Genomic DNA, 25,528 nt, shown 5'->3' with positions numbered 1-25,528 from the left:
TCTGGAATTTGTCTTTAGTGGCACGCTTTGAAAGGCTTTTCCCCTACCAAGATTATTCACCCATGTTTATTTTCGTGGTTTTGTTTCTTTCCATTGACTATTTAAACCATCTAAAATATATTAACTGCAAGACAATAAAAACCTTACACGCTAGCAATAAAGCCCTCCAAACAGAACCAAACAGGGCTATAATCCAACTACATGACCTACTAATAATAATCGAACCACAGGTTAAACACAGCTGCCATTCAATCACTACTTAATGATCCGGCGAAGCCAACAGAGCTCCCCATCACCTTGACTTGGAGCTTGGTCCACTAAAACCGCATTCAACGGAAACCCTACGTAACCGCCATCTGAAGACCAATGCAAGGGAGGCACAGCTGGGCGATGAGGCACCTGCAGACTGGGACACAGCTTTCCCTCCTGTTTGCATATAAAACTAGAATTATAGCAAATGCACACAATTGTGAAAACATCTGACTAGATCCTGCAGAGAACTGTCCAGAGTCCTGGATATGGAAAGTAATAAGAGAAGACAATCTTCATACCCCAAAGTGTGGGAGGCCTGCCTGCCTAGTTGGGGGTGGGCCCCTGTGCAGCTGGACAAGACAGGGCCGGGTCTGCAGGAAGAGAGGGGTTAGAGCAAATGACTCCCTTCCTCTCCCCAAACTCGGTGATGATCCTAGGAGCTCCTTCTGGAAACCAGTGGGGTCTTTGCCAGCCTTTCCCAGGGCTCCCCTGGGGGAAGGGCTGACTGTGTTTATCTGGACACAGCCAATCGGGCTCTGTCGCTCAGAGTCAGGAGACAGAAGTTACATGCCCAGCTCTGTCACCACTGTGTCCCCTCTCAGGCCTCAGTTTCCCCTTTTTCTAGTGAAGAGGTAGGGCTTGGTTTCATCTCAAGAGAAAGAAATCAGAATTGGAACCCAGACATCCTGACTTCCAGGGACAGTCTCTTTAATAATAACAACAACAGTAATAACCGCAGCTATCATTTATCCTTAGTGCTTATTGTTTATCAAACTCTGAGCCAAGGACATTACACGTATTATCTTATTCAGTCCTCATTAGCTTCCCATGAAGCTGGCATTGTCATACTAATTTTACATTTATTAAATTCAAGAAATATGTTTTGTGCAATTACTGAGCCGAAGTGATTTGCTTGAGGTCACATATAGTTCGTAAGAGCTGAGTCAGAATTCAAATCTGGCTCTGCTTCATTTACTCGCTGCACCCAGCTGTCCATCCATCCATCCATCCATCCATCTCTCTATCCCTCTCTCCCTCCAACAATCCATCCATCCATCCATCCATCCATCCATCCATCCATCCATCCTTTTCTCTATCCAACAAACATTGATGTCCACCTACAGAAACTCTGGCTATAAGAGAATTGCCTCTATTTGCACCCCCTCCCCTCCTCCATCTACTACTGCCAAATCTCACGTCCCCACCCATTTCAGGCTCACCCCCACCTCCCTTTTGCTTTGTCACCTCTGAGCATCTTCATTCACCTTTATCCCCAACCTCTCCCTCCCAACTACATCTCTCAGTTCCTTAAATGCTGACGCTGAAACTCCTTACTTCATGATGCCTTCCACGGTGACCCCACCATCGGAAAATCCTTCTGCCCTCTGGATCCCTGCGCCCAGAGCCAGGCAGGCTGGGACAGCTGCCCGAGAGCCGTTCGCACCCGGATGCCCCCTCTGGAGTCAGCTCCCAGCGGCCCTTACCAAGTTTCCGACCTGCAGCATCTCCTCGAATTCCGTCGTCATGTTGTAGTGCTCCAGGGCCATGAAGAGCGTGTTCAGCACGATGCACATGGTGATGGTGAGGTCGGCGAAGGGGTCCATGACCATGAACTTCACTTTCTGCTTGATGGACATCCACAGGGGGCAGCAATCCCAGATCAGGTAGCGCTCGGCGAAGTGGTTCCAGCACGGCGGGCACTTGCGGTGGGACTCCTCCAGCTCTGGGGGGACACCGGGGAGCTGGTTTGCTTTTGTTGACTGATTCATACATAACTCAGGGTGCTCCGGAACGATGGGTGGCTTAGCCGGGGAGGGGACAGGGCTGGTGCATGGCAGGGGGTCCTCGCAAGGGGCAGGGAAGACAAAGGGAAGGGGAGGGGGGCTGTGTCTTGACTCCTTACCCTGGAAATATGGGAGAAGAGGACCACAGGGCAGGGGGCAGGGATGGATGTGGGGAAAACTGGGACAGGACAGATCAGGACAGACTGAAAAGGAGGCAGCATCCGAGACAGGCGAGTTCACATATTAAGGACACTCAGGAGTGAATAGCTGTGGACGGGTTAGGACAGGGGGTGTGGTGGTGCCTGGGACAGGCCGGAGAGACTGTGAACACACATGGGGCAGGAGGGAACAAGATGGGTGTTGCCGAGGATGGGACTGGCTGGGATGAGGCCAGAGCAGGCATGCTTGAGGGAGGATGGCCCCCGGCAGACAGGGAGGGGCTCAGGGGAGGACCAGATGAGACTGATCGGCACCTGGGACAGGCCAGGACACTTGTGGGAAAGTTTGAAAGCAACAGACACGGCTCCTGACAGTGCCCAGGAGAGGACAAGCGGGAACAAATGAAACACCTGGGGCAGGGGACACAGACGGAGAAGTCTGGAACCGCTGGGGGATGGTCCAAGGCAGGCGAGCAGCTGGGGGAGGCCTGGCTCAGGTCCGGGTAAGGACGAGGGTGCCCAGACCAGAAGTGGGAGTGTTTGGATGGCACCAGGGCGGGGGGGGGGGGGGGGGGGGGTTGCTGACCTTCCAGGGCGCTGGTGAGGACGCTGACTGCGCTGAGGGCCCGCTGCCGCTCTCCTGGCCCCTCGAAGCCATCCATGCACGGAGCCGGGGGCGTCAGCATCTGGGGTCTGCCTGGCTCCTCCGACGGAGTGGTCTGCGTACCATCGGGAGATAGGCGTCAGCCTGGGGACCGGTGTCCGCTGGGCCTGGGGCAGCTGCTGGGCCTGGGGCAGCTGCTGGGCCTGGGGCAGCTGGCCCAGACTCAGGTTGGGAAGGTCACAGGGAGACAGGATGGGGGTCTTGATGGGACAGCGGGTGCTGGGCTTCTCTGCTCCCACCTCCCTCCCAGTTAACACCCCCCCACCCCTCTCAACAATTATTATCTCCTTCATTCTCTATTCTTCACCATCTCCAGGCAATGGTTGTTCTTGACTGTGGACAGGAACTACATGACCGAGTTCTATTAACCAGATGCTGTCATACATGTTAGTCCATACAAGGATGATCCGGGAGTCTTAACTGACCACAAGCTCCCTAGAGTCAAGAACATAACGAAGCTGAAAAAAATCTGCCACGTTCCCTGGCGACAGTCATAGCAGCATAAAGCACAAGGCTGGTGGGGACTTCTGTGGAGACACTTTGGCTCTATCCACCAAGAGAACTATAAACTGGCTCTGCAATTACTCATCTGGTCATCTAACCTCATAAATAATTATGCACACGCGCCAAAAACATACATGCGATGGTGTCCATTGCAGCACTGCCCCCAGTACCACAGGAACAAAACAACGAATCAGTAGGAAGAATTTGAAAATCAATTGTGGGGACACCCTGACTCTGATACAGACAATGAAGAGAGCGAGGCAGCTCCATGTGTGTGCCCTGGGCTGCACCCTGGGGCCTGTTTTCAATGTGCTCGCATCATTGCTGCAGGGGAAGGAACCAGGCCTGCCGCTGGAGACGTGTCCTGATAAAGGCGGATGCAGCAGCCGTCTCTAGGCTCACACAGCACCCACCTCCCCCCCACAGAACCAGGGGCGGCCCACAAAGGCTGCCCATCAGCGCAGCCTTGCATCGCCACAGTCTGTGAGCCAGCGCTGGGGGTTGCTGAAGGCACCTGGCTGCTCAGCGTGCAAGACCAAGGTTCTATGACCTTTATAGGTCGCAGGGAGGATGGGCCTAGGCTACCCAGGGTGGCAGAGCCAGGGCCTGGGGTGGGAGCTAAGTTTATCCGGTCGACCTTTGCAATTGGGGGGGACTGCCCTGAAAGGTTGCCCAGGGAGGTAGTGAGCTCCCCGTCATTGGAAGTATGCGAGCAGAGGCACCTGCCAGGGCTGAGGTGGCTGGTGTAAAAACAGTACCTAGGTACTCCTGGCCAGCTGAACTCACCAGTTTGTCTTAAATCCTCCCAACCCCTCGCCTCCTCCTCTACTGTTGGTGAGAGTTCGAGTTATCATTTAGCAAGTATTTACTCTTTCCCCTTCCAGGGTGGACCAACAAACTTCCTGTCCTCTAAGTGACACACTCGCTTGGGCCAATGCAATGTCAGTGGATATGGTGCGAACAGAAGCCTAAAACAAGCTGTGCCATTGGCCTTGCTCTTGTGCTCCAGTCATCCTCCCAGAAAAGAGCTTCCCTCGGTAGCTGCCACTCCTGCAGCCTGGGCCTCACTCAGCACATAGACAGGAGCAGCCCCGCGTCTGACCCAGTGTGGAGCCAAGCCAACGTGAAGTCCGAAGCAGAGCTGCCCAGCCAAGCCCAACCTAGACCAGCCGAACCATTGTCAATCTGCAGAGGACTGAGCATGAGCATAAAAACTTGTTGTCATCCATTGACTTCAGGAGTAGTTTGTTACACACCATTACGTGTGGCAATAGCTGACTGATACACCATTCTAGTGCAAGTTATCATCACCCCTTTCCTAAAACTACCACAATAGCCTCCTAACTGGCCTCTTCTTCTCTTCCCTATATCCACTACACAGCAGAAAGGGAGTCCCTTAAAAATCAGGTCATGCTATGCCTCTGATCAACAGCTCCCCCCAGCCCACTGCTCCCCATCTTATTCAGGATAAATTCAAACTTTCCTATGACCTACAAGGCTCTGCATAGTCCAAATCCTAACTCATCAAACTCATTCCAGATCCCTTCCCGCAGGTTCCACCACACCTGGTCTTGCCCGGCTCTCTCGTGTCATGCCCATTTCCCTTCAGAGCCTTTCAAAGTGCTGTTCCCTCTGCCTAAAGCACTACGCTCCCATGTCTTTGTGGCTGGCTCCCTAAATCATCTGCCTGTCAATTTTAATGTCAGCTCCGCTGGAAGGCCTTCCCCGATTATTCTAACTAATAGCTCCCATCCCCATCCCTCCCCCTGGCAACTTCCTATAACATGACCCTTCTTGCTACCTGGAAATGCTGACCCGTTCACTATCTGTCTTCCTGACTACAAGGCAAACTCCACCAGGGAGGGCTCTTGTCTGTTCTGTTCATTGCAATAACCCTTGAGTCTCAAACACTGCATGACACTCAAGGCAGCCAGCTGGCCCTGGATACACACGGGTGGATGGATAGATCCTTGGGAACGGGGAGGCTGGGGTTGGAGCTCTAGGTCTGCCCCTCACTTGCTAGATGGTGGGGGGAGGGGGATGAAATCTAGGGAGTGGCTGTTCACTGTGTCTCACTGGGCCCCACCTGACCCTCTGGGACAGGCACTCCCAGGCAGACAGGGAACAGGGAACAGGACCATTTCCCGGTCCCGTTCCAGCTTCCTCAGAGAGCCTGCCCTCTTCCGTGTCCCTGTAGGCACTGGGGTCTGAGCCACCTGTTTGCCCTTTGCCTGGGCGGGCTGTTCTGGGCACTGTGTTGGGGGTCAGGGGTCAGCAGGGGGTCAGCAATCTGGATAAATGAAACACGCGCTGTCTGTTGGGGTGGCCCTCCTTCCTGCCCTCCCCTGTCAACTTGGCGCCCACTACGTGCCTGACACTGTGCTTTGTTTTCCGATGAGAAATGGGTAGACGTGTCTCACCGGGAACTAGAAGCCAGGAAGGCATTCCTGGGGCCTGCAGCCTGCTAATCTCTTTAACTTTCCAGAGTCTCCATCTCGGCCCACTAATTCCTTTAACTTCGCAAATGACCCCCATTGGCCAAGCTAATCCCTTTAAGGTTACAAATGGGACCCACCGAAGTGAGAATGCTGAAGTCAGAATTCCCGGTAATGAAGTGTTTGAACTCGGACTCCTCCCGACATGTGCCCTACGAGAAGATTCTCTCCCTAACGAGATTAGGAGGTTCTATTAGCTTCCAGGCTGCTGACCCGATTCCACGGGGTCTGCAGCCACTGGGATGTGGTGCTCCTGGGAAGTCAGGTACCCCACCCTACAGGGGATGGCCTGGGGCCTCCCGGACTCACCCGGAAGCTGCGGTCTGCTCTGCGCTCCCCCCTCCCCCCTATGGTTTCCCCAGAGGAGTGTGAGGGCCCCAGGCGCTCTGCATTGTGCCCCAGGAGTCTTGATTCCTTCCTGCTCAATAATTACAATCACAGATAATAATAATAATAATAATAATAATAATAATAATAATAATGACTGGAACAGGAGGCAAGGACTGGGCTGAGCATCGGGCAGGTGTTAACTCAGTCCTCGCCACAACCTGCTGGCGTGGACATTCCCTTTATTGTCCCCTTACAGATGAGGGAGTGGGGACACAGAGAGCTGTGTGAATCTGTGCAGAGTCCCGCAGCTAGAGCAAGCGTCTGAGCAAAACAGGCCATTTGGCTGTGAGCTGTTCCTCTTCAGCCTCCCCTCCCCCTTCCTGACCATTTCCCTGTCCATTTCCAGCTTCCTCAGAGAGCCTGTCCTCTTCCATCTCCCTGTAGGCATTGGGGTCTGAGCCACGTGCTTGCCCGTTGCCTGGGCGGGCTGTTCTGGGCACTGTGATGGGGGTCAGGGGTCAGCAAGGACTGATCAGGCGGCCATCAGTCTGTCATGGGACTGGCTGACTGAGAGATGACAACTCTAACTGGTCTCTCAGACCTAGCCTGCCCCTCCTCGTTCGTTACCTTTTTGACAATAACTCCAACTCCTCTCCCCTTTGTTCCCTGGGTTCTGGCCACACTGACCTCATGGCACGTCCTCCCCTCGGCGAGGCTAGTTTCTGCCTCAGGGCCTTCGCACTGCTGTCTTCTAGGCCTGGAACTTGCCTCCCCCAGACGAGGTAATGACACTATGTTATGATGATGTTATCACAACATCATATGCTCATCCTAATCGCCTTGCCCATGTGAAGCCCTTCGCTCTTGCAACAATCCTGCGATGGGCATTTTTAACCCATTTTACAGGCGAGAGACGCACAGTAACTTTCCCACGGCCATGCAGCTAAGCCGGATTATAAACCAGTTCGTCTCCAGAACCTGGGGTGCGGTCCACTCCTCTATACCACCCCTGGGCGTTTCAGAGAGCAGCCTGGCTCCCACCGTTGCTTCCATTTGTCTAAATGCCTCCTAGTGAATAGGGGTTCCTTCTCCCTCTTCTCTGTTCCCATCCTCCACACGACTTACTGGGCTAGTATTGAGTCACCGGTTTTAATGTACTGACACGTCTCAGACTTGGTGACTAACTGTTGGCCAAAACCTGGGAAGTGTCCCCTTGCCATTCTGGCCCTTCTCCCAGGAGGCTCCAGACTGCCAAGGACCCAGCATGTCTACAGGTCTACAGGGGACACACGGGTCCTCAGGACACTGGCTCTGTGCCACCGTGGCATCTCAGTGCCCCGGCCTTACCAATTATTAAACACTTAGCTATCATTTACCAATTATTAAATACTTAACTATCATCCCTGTTTATCAGCATAACGCACCCCCAGAACCCAGCACACACCAGGTGCTCAGTAAATACGGGGTGAGTGTATTTCGACCCGACCCTGGTGATGAGCTGGAGACCAGCTCTGCCCTGGCGCTGCATCGCGGGCTGGCTCACCGTGTCTGGGAGGCGCTCCAGCATCATGGGGCGGAGGAGGTGGCTCCCTGGGGAGGTGGCCTCAGGGTCGCCTGCCCCCAGCAAGGAGACCACCCCATTGCAATCGATGGTGCTGTTCCTTTTGCCATTGAGGGCGTGGCCGGGAGCTGAGGTCCCGGGACTGGGCTGTGCCTGGACACTAGGCCGGCGCAGGGACCAGGGCACCAGCAGTGACGTGCGGTGGCTCTCGCTGTCCCCCGCCGTGCTGTTTTCATCATCGGCAAAATCTGTCTCCGACCCCGTATCTCGCCGGCGAAAGGTGAAAATGCTCCCTCGCCTGGAGTATGACTTCACGGAGGTCCTTTTGGGGCCCTGGGTGATGCCGAGGTGGTTCTGAGGGCACAGGCAGAGGGGACATCACCACGACAGCCCTTCCAGTGCTCCCAGCTCATCTCTGTGGCATCCGTCCAGCTCACCCTCTCAGAGGACTGCGGGCTTTAGCTGGCCACACAGTCTGGGTGAGCTGGGCCGAGGAGTGGGGTGTTCAGGGAAGGGGGGCGGGGCTAGAGCAATCTTGTCCTTTCGGGGATCTTTGCTCACCTGCAGCCTGTGCCTCTGGGGCTTTGAGATTGACGCTCACCTGGGCTAAGACTGGGCAGGGGGAGAGGAGGCAGGAAGGCTCCTGCAGTGTAGACCAGCCTGGCCTGAGCAGCCATGCCCCTCACTCATATGGGCCTGTCCTTGGCGTCCTACCAATTGACACTGTAGGGTGTCTACCAGTCCCAGATCAATGCTGGGGACCTGGCTGAAATGTGGGATATCGTAACACCCGGACCTACCCCGTCCCGCTGCCCGGGGCTCCTCGACCCCAAACATGGCCATGGGAAACAGGAAGGGCTGGGAGGGGCTGCGGGATGCCCTCCTTGGGGAGCAGCCATCCGTGACTGTACCAGGGGCCTGACATGAAGCGCTTCTGATCTGCCCTAACGGGGGCAGGGCCACGGCGGGGGGCTACCATTGCTCTGGGGCCATCCTCCGAGTCCGACTTGGGAAGCCTGTCATCCCCACACTCCTCCGTCCCCGAAGACAATCGTTTTCCCCTCTTGCTCCTTTTCTCATGGGCGGTGACTGGGGGCAGAGGAGACATCTCCAAGGAGCTGCGGGACACGCTGTCCACACCCCGGACGGTGAGGGCCTGGAAAAGGGCGGAAGAAGGGAAGTCTTGGTCATCGGGACCACATGCAGCCGCAGGCTAAGACCCACCAGGTAACTCCCGGGGCCTTGGTGTTCCCCAGCAGTAAGGGGACTTGCACATTTAATCCCACATCAGGGCATCATGGAGAGATGAGCTCAGACAGACCCAGAATGTTCTATGAAAGAACCAAGTCCAGGGAGGAGGGGCGTCGTGGCTGACGTGGCAGCGTTTGGAAGAGGCGAGCATGGGGGACAGATGGATGGGGTGTCAATGAGCTGAGGTGAAAGAACTAGAGGTCAGAGGACCATCTAGAAGGTTTGGCTAGCCAAAATGGGTGCTGGGGGTGGTGGCACGGGGCAGTGAGAAGAAAGTAGATGTCTGCAGCCTGGCTTCCAACAGGCTTGCTCTGTGGTTTTCTTTTTATTTATTGTTTTTTAGTAATCCTCACCGGAGGATATTATTCCATTGATTTTTTAGAAAGAGTGGAAGGGAGGGGGAGAGAGAGAAACATCGATGGGAGAGAGACACATCGGTTGGCTCCCTCCCGCATGGGTCCCCACCAGGCTGGGGATCAAGACTGCAACTGAGGTACATGGCCTTGACTGAAATCGAACCTGGGACCTTCAGGCCAATGCTCTATTCACTGCGCCAAACCTCCTATGGCTCTGTGGTTATTTTCTAGGCTGGCTCAGGCCTCCAACCTTGGACCCTTCTCACTGCCCCACCAGAAGGCACCCAGTGACCTGGATAACTATGTCCATGGACACATGGACCTCTTTTGTCCAGCATGCACTATGCTCACAGGAACCACCTTTACCCAGCAGGCACCACACCTCCAGGCACCAGCACACCCAGCAGGCACCATGCTCACAGGCGCCCACAGTCAGGGGAGGGCTTGGTCTGGAGGCCCCGTGGCTGCACCGCTCACCCACCTCCTGCTCTTTCTTGAGCATCTCCATGGCCTCCTGGAATCGTTTTTCCTTCTCCTCCGTCTCAGCGATGGTGGCTTGGTTTTGCTCCTCGTAGGCCATGGCGACCACAGCCAGGATCAGGTTCACCAGGTAGAAGGAGCCCAGGAAGATGACAAGCATGAAGAAGATCATGTAGATCTTCCCTGCGGACCTCAGGGTCTGGGGGAGCAGGGGGGGCAGAGGTCATCCTCCCTGGGCCCCCTTCTGGGTCATGGTCATGGCATTTCAGAGTGGCCTAGTCTGGATGTGCCAGGCGTTCAAATGGCCACACCTGGGGAGGGGCCAGAGAGTGTCCCACCTACAGAGGGAATTGTCCTACAGAGAATGACCGACACACAGGGAGGGGTGTCCCACCCACAGAGGGGGCAGCCTGTCACAGTCAGCAGGGGAAATTCCATCACATAGGGTGGAGGAGAGTCCCACTCACAGAGCAGAATGTCCAAGGGATGGGTACTTGGTCATCAGCAGAGAGAGAGTTTGTTTGCTGAGCCCCCATCCCTCAGATGCAAGGGTCCCCTGCCCCCTGACCCTCCTCAGTTGCTGGAGCCACTCTGGCAGGGACAGCCTGGGGCCCCGGTGCGGGGTCCTGAGCCCGTTCCTGGTGTCCCTCTGCTGGCCCGAGCACGCACGCACCTGCTGGTAGAGGCGCTCCCAGCAGTCCTGCGTCATCAGGCGGAAGAGCGCCAGGAAGGCCCAGGCGAAGGAGTCAAAGCTGGTGTAGCCGTGGTCGGGGTTCTCGCCTGCCTTCAGGCACCGGTAGCCCTCGGGACACGTCCTGCAGCCAGACACGCAGACTCTGTCTCATGCTGTGAGGGGTCCTCTGCCCCTGACACCCTGGCTCGGCCTCGCTCGTCTTCCTGGGCAGCCCAGCGTCTGCCCCCCTGCCCGGTGCTGTCCCCACGGCTTTCCATGCTGGGCCTCCTCCTGCCGGGGACCCTGTCTTCCCCTTTTCTCGATCCGTCTGTATTCTGCTGGGCTCAAACCCAGCCCCCTTCAGCCCGTAAGACACACCATCCCCGCTGCTGTCGGAGCCACCTCGCCCCTCGCAGAGGAAGTGCTAAGGGCCTGGCTCACGTCTCTTCCTCTGCCTGCCACCCCATGGGAGTGAGCACAGTGCCAACACGCAGGCCAGCAGTGAGGCTTGGCTGAGCTGAACAGGATGGAGCCCAGGGCGGAGGCTGGGCCACGGGGTTGGGGGATGCTTCTGGGCTGGGCGGGCTGGCCCTGGCCACGGGGTGCAACGAGGCAGACCCACAGTTCGCTGAGCTGGAGGGGCAGCCTCTCTCCCAGAGACGGAGCACAGGGCTGGCTTCACGTGTGCTTGCCGTGCAGGAGAGAGAAGGGGCAGGGGCGGCTCAGCAAGTAGGAGGATCAGCCAAGGGCCTCTGTGCCTTGCTGACGTCCTCAGACCCTGAGACAATCTCTTAGTGACACAAAGGGCTCTGGCACTTCATACTCAGAGGTGGGGGACCACAGCCCCACAGACACCTTCCCCACCAGGTGAGCCTGTGTGTCCCCTCCCCTAACATCCTATAGCCCATCGCCTACCCAGGCCCCGGTGTGCACACGGCACTGGGCCTGTGGTACCACACGCAGGTACCACACACAGGTACCACACTCAGTCCAGGAGAGCCTAGGCTGCTGGGGGAGCCCAGACTCACTCCTGACCCGACGCACAGACCAGCAGGGAGGGAGTGGGAAGGAGCAGCCCTGGGGGGCTTCTGGGAGGAATGGGGCCAGGGTTGAGCTAGTCGGGGGGGCCTGCAGGGCCTCCAGGCTACTCTCAGGCCCACCCCATCTTCAGGGCTCTGTTCGCTCTCCCTGCAGATCTGTACCCCCATCCCTTTCTTTACCCCCTTCGCAGCCATCTCCGCTGTAGGGGAGAGGGTTGGGGAAGCTGCCAGGGACCTGGCAGGGAGGGAGGCAGGGGGAGGCCTTGCTGATCCTGGGGTCACGGGCCAAACCTGAAAGCATATTGAGAAAGCACCAGGAGACTCCCCTGGCTGGGTGAGGTGGTCCTGGGGAGGGGGGGGGGGGGAGGGGGAGTGCCACATACCCGGCGTCAGAGCTGTTCCCACACAGTAACACGTCGCTGGTGCCGTTCTTGAGCATGTAATTTTCTGGAAGAGACATATCCAGTGGTGAGGGTCAAGGTGGCCCAGCCTCCTGAGCTCCGGCCTTGCACCCAGGACTTTGCAGAGGTAGAGACACAGGTGGCAGTCTTCCCACCTCTCCTCCTCCTCCTCCTCCTCCTCCTCTGACATTCAGCTGTCAGAGTCCCTAGCTCTCTCGGGAGGCTCAGAAGTCCCCACAGGGAGCACCTGCACTTTTTAAAAATATATATATTTTATTGATTTTTCACAGAGAGGAAGAGAGCAGGATAGAGAGTTAGAAACATTGATGAGAGAGAAACATTGATCAGCTGCCTCTTGCACACCTCCTGCTGGGGATGTGCCCGCAACCAAGACACATGCCCTTGGCCGGAATCGAACCTGGGACCTTCCAGTCCGCAGGCCGATGCTCTATCCACTGAGCCAAACCGGTCAGGACGAGCATCTGCACTTTGCCTCATGCCACACAAGGGGCCACCGGGCCAAGAGAGGCCCTGCACTAGGAGGCAGGGGCCTGGGCGGAGTTCCAGCTGGGCTGCTGAGTCACGGCGTGGCCTCAGCAGGCGACGGCCCAGCTCTGTCTGGACCTACTTCCCTTGTGCATAAAGTGATGGAAGTGACGCTGCCACAGTCACCGTGGCCAGAGTGCAGTCTCTTCAGACAGGGCTGGGGGTAGGGGGGCAGGACCAGGCCCTCTCCTCTCTGGCCATCCGTCAGTCCCCAGCACTCACTGCTCCCTGCCTTAGTCTTAGGCAGCAGTTCTCTGGTCCTGGGACCAGCGGCGTCAACTGAGAACTGGAGAGAAATGTAACTTCCTGGGTGCCCTGCCCTCCAATCTACTGAAGCTCCGGGTGGGCCCCCTGCAGTCTGTTTCCCGAAGTCGTCCAGGTGACTGGCGCCCATGAAACCTTGGAACCGTGCTGTGCGGCCACAGCTGAGCCATATCCAAATTTCCCCACTGAGGTTCTGCCTGTGCTTTTCCCAAAGTGGTCGCCGGTGCATGCGAGGCCCTCACTTCACAGTGGCCCTCAGGGTCCTTGTGGAATACGGCCTAGGACAGTGTCTCCCTTGGTCCAGGCCCATGGCACTCGCCAAGAGATGTGCTGGCCACCAGCCCGGAGCATGGCAGTGTCACCCATGGGGCAATGGCACCACAGGGCCTCACACGACTGTGCAATCACTAAGCTTGCCCCCTCCCTTTCATGGGGTTCTGGGGAGCACGTGTGTGGCATTAACATCCTGGCAAGGAACCCCGAGGTCAACTGAAAAAAAATCTCGTGCCATGCAGGTGGGGCCTCCGCTCTGGAGCCTGGTAAGCTACCCCGGCTCCGTGTCCCACCCGTTCCCCAGCCAACACTCCCCTCTCTGCAGGCTGGACGGTCTCCGCACGGCTCCCAGCGCTCTAGGGTCAGTCCCTCAACATGTCGCAGCTGCCGCTCCCGTCTGGCTCTCCATCGAGCCCGAACCCCTTCTTTGCCAACCTTGAAGCATCATCTCCCACCCAGCCCGAGAACTCAGAGGGCAGCCCTACATCTGCTCCCCTTCTTCCTCTCTCTGAGTCCAAAGGGAAGGGGCTGGGGTCCCTGAGCCCGCAGCTGCATCTGGGGGGGGGGGGGCGGTGGGGGAGGGGGGGTCAGGCAGGGTTTGGATGGCCCTGCAGGGAGGCCTGCCCACTGGCAAGGCCGGTGTGGGCGGTGGCCCAGCCCTGGAGGCCTCAGAAAGCCTGGCCCGGGCCCCGGGGCGAACACGTACCCGGATCGTTGAGGTAGAGGTCCAGCGAGTCCCAGACCTGGCCGCCGGCCTCCACGGAGCCATTGGTGTCGTTGAGCTCTGTGAAGTTGCGCACGCACTTGTGCCTCAGGTTGCCCATGAAGAGCTGCAGGCCGATGAGGGCGAAGACGCTGAGGCAGAAGACGGTGAGGACCATCACATCGGCCAGCTTCTTCACGGACTGGATCAGCGCCCCCACAATGGTCTTCAGGCCTTGGGGGAGGCGACAACAAGCAATGGAGTCACCCACGGGCACCGGGCCTCCCGCTCCCCTGGGTGGGGGCAGGCCCGAGGGGGTGCTGGGCCACGCGGGCCATCATGAGGTGGGGGCAGAGTGAAGGAGGCCTCTGCTTTGCTGAGATTCTGTCCCGATTCCCCTGGGGCAGGAGCCATCTGTGGGTGTATTTTCAGAGCGCCCAGTCCCCCTGGCTCTCCACTAGCCTTGTCCATGAATTGGGCGTGGAAAATGCCTTTTGCTTGAGGAAGCAAAGACTCAAAGCCTGCCCCCCTCTGGCTCTGCCCCAAGGTATGCTGGGCCTGCCCCTTTAAACATAGCCTACAGACAGGCGATGGAGGGGAGGCCCATTCAAGGACAATGGAGGGGCTCAGCCTTGATCCTGTGATGGGGAGAGACACAGCCACTCTTGGTGGAGGATCTACTTCATGTGCTGGGGGGCTGGGCAGGGGGGAGGTCTGGCAAGGCCATGGTGGGTATGTCCCCAGGGGCCTGTTCTGGCTCACTGCCCCCCTCTGGGAAAGGTGCAGGGGCAGGGGCGGGGTGGGCCTGTATTGCCTTTTCCTCCTCTGCCCTGTGCCTCTGGGACCCGACCCTGCGCATCCCCTTCCCCGAAGCGGAGAGGCCGTGACCTGTTAGTCGCACAGCCCAGCTCCCTACAGAAGCCAGCGCCACACAGTGAGGCGACAGAAAAGCGGGTGTAGACACGGTCGGTCTGACACTTGAGCTACTGCCCTACGAGAAGTTCAAGTTCGAGCGCAGCATGGGGAGTGAGGGAGCTTCTTTGTCAGCAGCAGGGCCCTGCCCCACAACCCCGTTCACCTTCCCCCCCCCCCCCACCTCCCCACTCCACCCCACCCCCACAAGCGGCCAGATCTCAGATTAAGCTCCATCCATCCATTGTCCAGCCGGTTAATGTGTTAGGAGCACCCGTGGCGGCTGTGCCTGAGGCTGCTGTGTCCATGACCCGAGACAGGGAGGCGGCGAAGGGCAGGCACGGGAGAGGAATTCTCAGCCATGGTGCCACCAACGCTGCTGCCTGCCCAGGGCGCAGAGGCACGCAGCGCTCTCTGTGGAAATCGTCCTGGCAGATGCTGGCAACCGCCTGGGCAGTGGGGGGACCTCGCAGGGGTCTGAGCATGCGGTGGCGGTGGCGGTGGCGGTGGGATTCACGAGTCCTTTGGAGTCCAGAACCCCTTTTCTCTAGTGGAGGTTCTTGGACCCCTCAGCGGGCACACTCTGGTTCTGCCCACTGGACCCAGAGACCTTGACCATAGCCTGGGGGCCTGTGGGGGACTCGGTGAGGCGTGGCGGGCAGCAGCTTGCACACCCAAATGGGATGCTGTCTCAACTACTAGGCCGAAGCCTCTTTGGCCTAAAGCATCCAGTTCAAGGCCCAGCCGGGCACCTCGTGGTCTTTGGTCATTGGCTGGTGAGCACAGACTAACCCCTTTAATGTTTTTCATATCGATGACAGGGTTCACTTTTGGCAAGAATAATTCCAATGCAATAACAAGATGCTTTGTGAAAAGACCCAGGAAGGTCCGAGACCTGGGGGACCAAATGAAAAATTCTCTGGCCACTAAAGGTCTAACAGGCTAGGCAAAGAGCCCTCGGAAACCGACCATTCCTATTCCATCTCCATGTTATGGGAAAGAGGACCAAGGTCTGGAGAGGGCCAAGGCTATGTAAGACTCAGCTCAGGGGGCACCTCCTCCAGGGAGCCTTCCAGGATATGGCCACAGCATTTTCCTAGTGACCACTTTCAGGGTCTGCTCTCTGCTGCTTCCCTGGGTTGCCGGCACCTTGAAGGGATCCCAGGGGGCTGGGTTCAGGTTGACAGGCTTCTGCTTTCCCCCAGGACTGAGAAACAGTTTTCTTTGTCAGCCTTTCTTACAAAAGAGACTGGAACATGGTTGTCCTTCACTGCTATGGTCAGTGTGCTTAACCTCTCTTGTGAGGTGTGCTGTGAGGTTGTCCCTGGGACCCTAGAAGACAGACCCCAAGGCTTCCGAGCATGTATGTGCTTGTCAAGGCAAAGGACACCTGTCCCAACGGGGCAGCTCCATGGGAGTGGCTGGGAGCAGCGGGTCCCCTTGCTATTGGCTCTTAGCAGGAATCTGGGCTGCCTGTGAGGGGCAAGTGGCCCCTCTGCATATCCCATGGTGGGTTCGGAGGCCAGGAGGAACCTTCTGAGGCTGGGTGTGAACACCGCATAAGGGGGGAGTGCTCCTCAGAAGATAATTAACCCCACCAGGGGGAGTCTGAACACCTCCAGGGAGCTCAGGGCAGGGCGCCTGCCTCGGTGGGGGCAGTAACAGCCAAATGCAGGCCCAGGGGCCAGGACCCACCAGCTTGTCACATAGGAGCAGGTGCAACCACCCAGCTCACGGAACCCTCTTCTCAGCCCTGACCCTCTAGATCAGCGGCGTGCAAATCTCTAGCTGCCTTCCGACCAGAAGTGCCTTCCCCGCTCCGGGAGCAGCTGCATTCAGAACAAGCCCTAGAAAGCTGCTGGGCACGGCCCTCGGGGCTCTGAAATCGTGTGTCTTTCGGGAGCTTCCCTGGATGGATGGGGCTGCCGGACTTTCTAGGGAAGCCGTCTGGCCTTGGGAGACTTCCTGCTCCGGTTGCCAACATCTGTCAAGGAGAATTTCTGCCGGAGGCTACCATGCGCAGTTTGCTAAACCTCTACCGCACCATGCAGCGAGGGCTGTTAGACGCCAAGGCCGACGCGCCTGTCCGCAGAGTATGCTCGCTCGGTTCACAACCTGGGGCTGGGGCTGGGCTCTGCACAGATCCCCGGAGGGGACGCGGGCAGGGGCTGGGCACCCGCCAGGAAAAGCGGGCGCCGAGTTTTCCTTTTTTGTTCCCCATGTGGATGTGGTTTCCTCCCCGGAGGAGGATGCTTCAGGCAGAAGCAATTCACATACAAACTTTCAGCTATTCAAACAGCTGTCAGTTTGGGAAAGAAATTCCTATCTGGTGGAGAATCTGGGTTCGTTCCAGGCCCTGCCAGGGGGTCTCTATGTCCCCCGGTGTCTGTGCGAGTGGGTTTGGCTGGGGTGGGCGAAGCCCGTCCCGAAGCTTTGAGGAGACAGCCGTGCCCACTGCCATCCGCTCCCACACCGAGCTCTGGGGCAGGTATTCTGCTGACAGGCACATGCGAGGGGCCTTCCTGAGGGTCCCCTCGACGCTCAGGCGGCCGGAAAGTCCCTCCAGCCTTGGCGTTTAACCTGATTTTCACCTGAAATGACCGATATAGTTTTCAGGGCCCGGAGGACTCGGAAGGTGCGTAAAGCTGAGACATTGCCCAGGTCCACAAATTCAGTTGTGTATCTGTAACAAGGGAAACGCACACACACGACACAGTGACGACACGCCAGGAGGAGACACACGGTGGGGGCGGGGGGCGGGGGGACAGAGAGAGAGTCACTTGTCGCTGAGATCTGCGAGGCGCGCCTGGTGTCTTACCTGGGATAACGGAAATAGTTTTTAGAGCTCTCAGGACTCTGAAAGTTCGAAGAGCCGACAAATTGCCTAGCTTTATATTTTCTGATACATACCTGCAGAATCAAACCACAGTTATTGGGATTTACAGCAGCACCTCAGCCTGCCCTCCCGGCCAGCCCTCCCCCACAGGGAGGAGTGTGGATGGGCGGGGGGCTCCCCTAAATTCTCTTCCTGAGCAGAACCCTCCTGCCACGGGGACCTCAGCGAGGGTGCCTTGGGGATGCCACACAGCCAGCCCCAGGCGGCTTTCGTGGTGATGGTCCCGTGAACACCCGGTCCAGGAGGCAACGACTCGGCCACATTCTCCGTGACACTGGGAACCGTGACGCAACACGTGGCAGGCAGGGTCTGAGGATGGAGACACAGCGGGGTGGAGAGGGACACTCTCCCAGGAGGCCTTGGCCAGGCGATAGAGGCGCAGGTGGGCTTCTGAGCCTGGGTTCGCTCTGCATCTTCTGCGGCCTGGATCGCCCGCTTGTGCCTGCCTGGCTGCTCCAAACCAGGGGACCCTGAAGCCCCGGCTGAGACCACCCCGGAAGTGTGGCTGGGTGTCTGAGGGCTGCCCACTTTCTCCCCCCAACCATCAGGACTCAACCGAGAAGCAGTTCTCAACATGATGCTTTGGAAGATGAGAAGGGAGGCTGCCCGATCATTCAGCTCCTCTACTGCTCACAGGCAGTGGCCAACACAAGAAGAGAAAAAAGCAGGACCAGGGATCTGAGGAGACTTGAACCCCCCCTCCTATAAGTCCACCCCAGTCTCACCCCAGACCCTCATTGTCCCCCAGGGATGCCCTGGGTCTCCACAGTAGGAGAGACCTCTGGAGGTGAGCAGCCATTGGGGTTTGCTTGAGCCCAGTGATACTGAGCAGAGCGGAGTGGGCGCGGGCTCCCGCCTACAGCTCGGACCTCCATGGCCTCCACGGGTATAGGAGGAAGGAGTGCTCTCTGGGGGCAGGGACCTGCCCAAGCAGAGTGTGAGGACACGTGTGGAGGGGCCACATGACCAGAATGTCTGAGAGACGGAGGGACAGTATGTGACCAGGGCCATCGGGACAATGGCAAGTGACTTGTGATATTTAACCAACGGCTTCGCATGCAGGGTGTCTGACATTTAACCGAAGGTGTCTGATGTTTAACAAAGAACAGCGGACTCAGGACGTCTGATGTTTAACCAAGTGTGTCTGACTTGGTGTCTGAGTGATGTCAGACCCAGGACGTCAGCCCAGCGACGCCGGGAGAGTGCCAAGGGTGGGCTGGCAGTGCCGCGGGACTCACTCTGCCAGGAAGTCGGGGAACCAGGCCCCTCCACTCTACTCGGAACTTCTGCATCGGCCTTCGGGCCGGGGGTGTCTACAGAGAAGGACTTGGCAGCTGTGTCAGGGGACTTGGTGTCTGGGGGTCAGCAGGGTCCAGTGTGGCCCAGCGCTGACACTGGCTGGCACCAGCGTCCTCCACGGCCACGCACGGGGCCTGCAGACCACATCTGCTCCCTCCTTGCTCACTACATCCCTGCAGGGATGGGGAGTCCGCAGAACTTTCCTTCTTGTCACACCACAGACCGTTTCCACTTCCACTCCGCCTCCTGGACCCACTTCAGCTAACAAATCTTCCTCCAGGGCAGCGATGATCGGATGCAGCCCACCTTCCGGCAGGGAGCAGAAGTCACCTCCTTTGTTCTGGCCCATATATACCTACTGATTTGGTCTGCGCTCCCTCTCGAATTTTGATAGCTATTCTAATCTCTCTGACGGGTCAGACCTTCAGGCCTCTGTTCCACATTCCTCTCTCAGGCTTGGACTCTGTCCAGACACAGTGCTGCCTTAACTTTGACAGTCAAGTTAAGTGGGAAACGTTGCCCATGCTGCCATCCATGGACATCGCGGCCGGCTGGGGGCTTTAGGCCCTGTCTCCTGTGGCTGGCTGGACGGGGGTGTGGGGTGGCCGAGGGAAAGCTTTCCTTGCTTGGCCACTGGCTTCAAGGCTTTTTATTCCGGTTCCAGGGAGAGAGGGGAGTACTGTGTAGATCCGAGAGGGAACCAACCGTCCCTGCTTCTCCCCTCCTGTCCTTCATAGACCTGCCTGTCCTGAGGCTGCCCGTCTTTGCCCGTCCCCTTCTCCCTGCCCCGCCCTGTCCTGCTGTGCACCTGCCTTCCCCACCCCCCCAGGTCCCCAGTGCAGACAGCGCTTGCCCTCCATTCATCCCCTGCCCCCTCAGCAGCCGGTTCTGAGCACAGAGAAGCCGAGACCCCAGGGTCCGGACGTGTGTGCACCCAGGCTTGCAAAGCCAGCCAAGTGGCTGAGAACAGCGGAGGGGCCGCTGGTGGTGTGTTTGTGATGTTGGACACGTGTGGGAGCAATCTGGAGGGGGGGGGGTGGAAGTCTGGAAGGCGGGGCACAGGGCTGGGTGGGGGCATGGCGTGGCTGTGACCACGTGTGGGACACGGGGGCTTTCGCCTTTTACTCCACCCAGAGCCTGGGGCCTTAGCCTCCTAGGGAGGCCTCTTGTGGGGCCTGGGAGTGGGGCCAGGCAGGAGAGACCCATATCTGGCAAAGGACCAGCTTCAGCCATGCTGGGTGGGAGCCCAATCCTCCTGCCAGGCTGACAAAATGCTCCTTCAAGCCATTTTCCTTCCCCTGCCATGACCACGCTGCTGGGCAGGGGCAGAGGGCTGGGGTGGGGTCGTGGGCCCCGGCACAGAAGGCGCAGAGGCTGTGGGTGAGAATGCCATCCTGCACACCAGCCCCGGTGCAGAGGGAGCCTTTCTGGGGGCCCAGGAACCACGAGGAAGGGCAGGCCTGGGCCTTCTCCCTGCCCCGCCCGGGCCTGCTGTGCACCCTCCCATTCGATGCCGATGGCCCCTCCTGGGCTGCTAGGCAGAGGGCACACTCAGCACATTAGCTTCGGATGTGATTGCCACCTTCTCCTCTCTGCTCCCCCCAATCTTCCCCTCCAGGTTTGGTTTCCATAACAACCCCAGAAGGTGGGAGGCTGTGCTGACTGGCAGGTAATGCCCAGCTGGGAGGGGGCCACAGGAAGAGCTCTGGCTGGCAGGCTGCAGGCAGGGCCTGGCGGGCTTCCTGGCACCCCCTCCAACCCTCCCACCACCTCGAAATCAGGTGGAGGTGGCGGTGGGGGGTCAGGTCGAAGCCTGGCCAGGAACACCAGACTTGGGGTGCCTCTCATGGTTATGAGCTAGAAGACATTGCTGCCAATACATTCTACCGTTTTGGGCAAGTGCAGGCTCTCTCTGAGCCTCGGTTTCCCCATTTCCATAAGACAGAGATGGGATGGGGAGTTTCATAGAATACAACTTTGCTGCCACTTAAGACTCCTTGGATTATCCTAAGAGCCCGGCGTTATTGACCCAGTTGGCTAGAGCAAAATGCATTTCACTGCATTCCCACGGCAGCAATTAATTGTTTTCATGAGACAGAACGAGTGTCAGTCAAAGCTGCCAGGCCAACCCAGCCCAGAGCACAGAGCTGACGTCCAGGGGGTCCATGCGGTCCTAGGGGAAGCGAGCCCGCTGCTTCTGTGGGACGACAGCGGCCTCTGAGGCCTTGTTCTGCTCTGTCCCCCCCCCTCCCCCGCCCCCCGCCCGGTTCTGGCACAGGGTGAAGGCAGGCCGGGCACCTGCTCTGTGACTCCGAGCGGAAGGAGGGGTTCCCCGTGGGATCCTGTGGGGGATGGAGGCCGGGATTCTCTCCTAAGACGGGACAGGACTGGCTAAGGGCCTGAGGTCACGCAGAGCATTTCCCAGAATCATGGGCTGAAGACAGGCGAGAGCCTGGTGCCCATCAGACAAGGGCCCAGGGCACAGTGTCTTTCCCAGGCTCAGGGGCATCGTCCTCATGAAACTGTGCTGCTCAGGCTCCGGGGTGGGAAGGCAGCCGCTGTGTCCTTCTTGCTGAACCCCTTTCCTGTGACACTGGGGCTTCAGGGGCCCATGGACCACTGCCCCTCCCCCATGGGGCACAGCGGCCATACTACCCCTTCCCAAGTCAGTGCAAACTCCTGCTCCCACGCTCCTCCAACCGCATGTTCTCAGCTGACCATCCTGCTTGTTATCACTGAGCAAAACAGCAGCACTCAGAAGAGACAGTTCTTCTCTCGTCATCGGCTCTATGAGTCCACCTCCTTCTCCACCTGAAATCCTGCCTTCCCTACTCAACGCCAACGCTCTGCCCGGCCCTGGATTCCCCCGCCCTCGGCCTGCTCAAGCTTCCATCCTGCAATCCCCCGCCTTCACCCCAAACTTCCCTTCTCTCCCGAATGCTGCCCATCCGCCTGCAAAGACACCGCCCTCTTTAAACATCCTCCCTGCATCCATCTTCCCCTCTGGCCACCACCCTGCTTTTGATCCTGTTTACAGCAAATCCCATAACATTGATGTCTCCACTTGCTCCGCCTCCCCTCCTCCCTCTCTCTATAATCAGGCGTAAGTCCTCCACTCACTGACCTGTCTTGTCAAGGTCATTAGCAATATTGACGCTGATGGTCCAGTCTCAGTTCTTGCCTTCCTCACGCAGCCTTGTATCTTTCAAATTGAGTCCCAGCCCTCAGTTGGCTTTTGGGACACTGCTCTCTCCCGATTTCCCTCCACCCTTCCTGGCAGTGCCCTCCCGCTTCCCCCGCGGCCCCCCCCCCCCCTCGATCTTGACCCCGAGATGTGGAGTGTCCCTCATTCCAGCCCCCAGGCGGCTTCCCTGCTCCGCCTACACTCCTTCCTGGATGAGCTCAGCTGGTCTCCTGGCTTTAAACACCATCTGCACCCCAATGGCTTCTGAACGTACATCTCCAGCTCGGACCTCTAGCCCAAGCTCCAGGTTGGAACCTCCAGCTGCTGACTCCATATCTCGCCCTGGATGTTGTCAAACTTAATACATTCCAAAGTGGCCCTTGGACTCCCTGCCTCCCTCTGCCAGCTCCTCCCTCCATTCTCCATTTCAACAAGTGGTAACACCATTCACTCAGCGGCTCCAGCCAAGGACGGCCCTGGGCTCTCCGGTCAGCCCCATCTTCACTGTATACCCAGAATCTGACCATGACACTCACCTTCCCCACCTGGACCCTGGTCCACCCCACCCCCTCTCCTGGCTACTAAATAGCCTCCCGACTGCTCTGTTGCTCCCACCCTTCCCCTCCGTCTCCTGTCCACACAGCAGCCAGAGCGGTCTTTGGCTCCCATTGCACTTGGCTCTTACTGTGGCCTGGGAGGAGCCTGCCCCCAGCCCCACCACTCTGGGTCCTCCCGCCCCACTACTCTTTCTCCCGCTCGCTCAGCTCTGCCCAGCATCGGTCTACTACTCTAAGTCTACACTGAGCCCCTGACCCGCAGCTCCTGCTTGGGAGGCCCGCCCTGATGGGTTGTCTCCACCAGAACCCAGCACCCGATGCCTGGGGCACTGATGCCTGGGACACTGATGCCTGGGACAATGATGCCTGGGACACCGAGTGACAGGCTTCAACCCAGCCCTTCAGCCAGGGTGTCCTCCCAGGCGAGGAGGCGGGGCCTGAGCCTGTGCAGCAGCAGGCCAGGGGTCATGTTCACTTCCTGGTGAGCTCCTGGGCATTAGTTTTTCTCATTTGTAAAATAGGGTAGGGAATCCCCATCCAGCCCACCTCTCTGGCTGGTGGGAGGACCCAGTGGGCCATGTCAGGGACCAGGTGCCTTAAAATAAGCCGGATGTGGAGTCTACGACCGGGCAGAGCAGACATGCTGGTGGGCGTGGCCTGAGTTCCTGGGGATGCCCGGCCACTTCCCCAGGCTCCTTCTCTCTCTTTACTGTGGTTTCATTCACAGTCACTGTTCACCGTGGTTGGGGCATTTCAGGCTATAACACTGGGTTCCCTTGGTGGATAGGCCAGAGGGTGCTCAACCAGAATGTTAACGGTGTCCCGTGAGCACAGGCTGCCATGAGGCTACAGACGGGCAGTGGACCTGACCACCGTGGCCTGAGCTACTCTGGGTCCGGCTATCCCACCAGGATGAGCTGAGGGCTCCATCCTGACTTCCCCCTGCCATGGCAGGAAGGTGGGCTGTTAGACGGCCCCATGCAGAGCCACAATGTGGACGGCAGTAGGGAGGCCGGGAGGGCGGGGTGCAGCGAGATGCACTTGCCCCTCAGGGTGGCCTGGCGCGGCACCACACAACGCAGAGGGGGAGCGAGGTACTCACGCCATGATAATCACGCTGAAGTCCAGCCAGTTCCACGGGTCCCGAAGGAAGGTGAACGCGTGCAGGCAGAAGCCTCGGGCCAGTATCTTGACCAGAGACTCAAAGGTGTAAATGGCAGTGAACGTGTACCTGGGAGGAGAGATGGGTCTCTCAGGGAGGCGAAGCCTGTGGCCAGGCTCCCCGGCTCCCCAGGAGGCGTGAGTCCTGCGCAGCCCCCTCTCAGGGCCCACAGGCTGGACTGGCGGTGTGGGCTGAGCTTTGTCTCCAACCTCCAGCTAACAATCCATCTTCCCATGTGGCTACTCACGCAGAGTGCCTGCCACATGCCCCTGTGCCTCCATCTCCTCTTGGTTGTCTTGATGTCAGAGGACCCTCCACCGACCTCCTTACCCCAGCCCTGGGAGTCCATGGGCACAGGCCTATGGTGGCCACTGGGTCTGCCCCATGGGACAGTAAGGACACCCAAGTCACAGCCCCTCACCTTATTTGTGGGTCCTCAGCAGCTAGTGAGAGAGCATGGTCCGCGCTCAACCGCCTACAGGGCAGGTGGCTACAGATGTCTATCGTGACCTTGGGAAGGGGGTTCTATTCTAACACCTGAGGACGGGTAGGGACTGTTCTCTAATGCCTGGATGTGGGGGCTGTGGCCCCCAGGAATGGGAGAGGGCCACCTCCTGTGCCCCCCAGGTCCCAGCAGCTGGATGCAGGCCCCGGGGAGGGGGCAACACTGAGGGGTCCTGTGTGAACAGGGACCGCCACCCGCAAGCTGCTTCCATCTCCTGAAAACAGGAGCCAGATACACCATGGGCCTCTCAGGTCTGCTCAGCACCCGCGGGTAAGGCTGTCATTGGGGAAGGACGGAGCAGACGCAGCTTTCTAAACGGTGCACATGGTGACAGAGGCAGGACTCGGAGGGAAAAGGTGGCAGAGGGTGGTGTTGAAGTGGGGAGAGCCCTGCGCCTCTTCCGGGCGGCCACACCTCCCAGCGGCATGGTATCGGGCAAGGCACTACTCTCCTCCGTCTCCTCATCTGTCAAATAGGATGTGCCTGCACCTACCCTCCTGGGTCGCCGTGAGGGTTCAAGGAGATGATGATGTTTACTGTTCGATGCCAGCGTCGGCCATGCGCTAAGCGCTCAATCAGTTATTATTATTGTTGTTGTTGCTGTTGTTGTTTGAGAGCCTTCTCCCATGTCCTCAGGCCTCGTTGGGGGGAACCCCTACTTTGCCAACCTGGAAAGCTTCCTCCCCTGAGGGCACAACTCAGAGCAGGAAGCTGGCAGGAGGGGAAGCAGCAAAAGAGGGTGGGGGCTGGGCCAAGAACCCCCCAGGTGGGTGCATCCCTGAGCCTGGGCCCAGCCCTCTTCAGGGATGACTGGCAGGGCCGCAGAATAGAAGGGGAAGGAAGGGAGGGAGGGCCCAGCCGGAGAGGCCCTGAAGATACTCACTCGACATACTTGGTCCAGGGTGGAGGGTCGTGCTGGGCCATGAACACGCAGTTGGTCAGGATGGTGCACATGATGAGCATGCTGAAGAGCGTGGCCAGGGGTCAAGGAAAACCACGCTGAGGGGTGGGGGTCAGCCGGGCCACCAGGGCCAGAGGGGCCTGGCCCGGGGGTCGTCACTCCCAGGCCAGAGCTGCCACATCCATGAGACAGAGGCTCCAAGAAGACACATTGGAGCTGTGCCCAGTCCTTACCAACCTCCCCACCGAGGCTGGTCTCTGTCCTCTCCCTGGCACTGCAGCCCCTGAGAGGGACCAGACAGACGAACCTGCACCTTTCGCAGGACCCCTGAAGGGCCCATCTGGAGGCAAGCGGGGAAGGGCACGCCCAGACCTCAG

At 58.5% G+C, this 25,528-nt stretch overlaps 1 protein-coding gene across 1 annotated transcript in view; it reads right to left on the bottom strand.

The window, feature by feature from the left end:
- Positions 1-25,528, bottom strand: part of SCN5A (sodium voltage-gated channel alpha subunit 5) — a 70,733-nt gene that overhangs the window by 34,865 nt on the left and 10,340 nt on the right. The window contains exons 3-13 of the mRNA XM_070391591.1: positions 25,134-25,223; positions 23,686-23,814; positions 17,239-17,330; positions 13,739-13,969; positions 11,932-11,995; positions 10,509-10,650; positions 9,837-10,034; positions 8,725-8,904; positions 7,731-8,102; positions 2,781-2,913; positions 1,737-1,975 (exon numbers count right to left, since the gene is read on the bottom strand). Of these exons, the coding sequence (XP_070247692.1) occupies positions 1,737-1,975; positions 2,781-2,913; positions 7,731-8,102; positions 8,725-8,904; positions 9,837-10,034; positions 10,509-10,650; positions 11,932-11,995; positions 13,739-13,969; positions 17,239-17,330; positions 23,686-23,814; positions 25,134-25,223 (1,870 nt within the window). The remainder of the gene's footprint in view (positions 1-1,736; positions 1,976-2,780; positions 2,914-7,730; positions 8,103-8,724; positions 8,905-9,836; positions 10,035-10,508; positions 10,651-11,931; positions 11,996-13,738; positions 13,970-17,238; positions 17,331-23,685; positions 23,815-25,133; positions 25,224-25,528) is intronic.

Source organism: Myotis yumanensis, unplaced genomic scaffold (assembly GCF_028538775.1).
Source record: "Myotis yumanensis isolate MYYU_CA2020_CCGP unplaced genomic scaffold, mMyoYum1.0.hap1 SCAF_14, whole genome shotgun sequence".
NCBI classification, from domain to species: domain Eukaryota; kingdom Metazoa; phylum Chordata; class Mammalia; order Chiroptera; family Vespertilionidae; genus Myotis; species Myotis yumanensis.
This window is presented reverse-complemented; position numbering and strand designations above follow the sequence as displayed.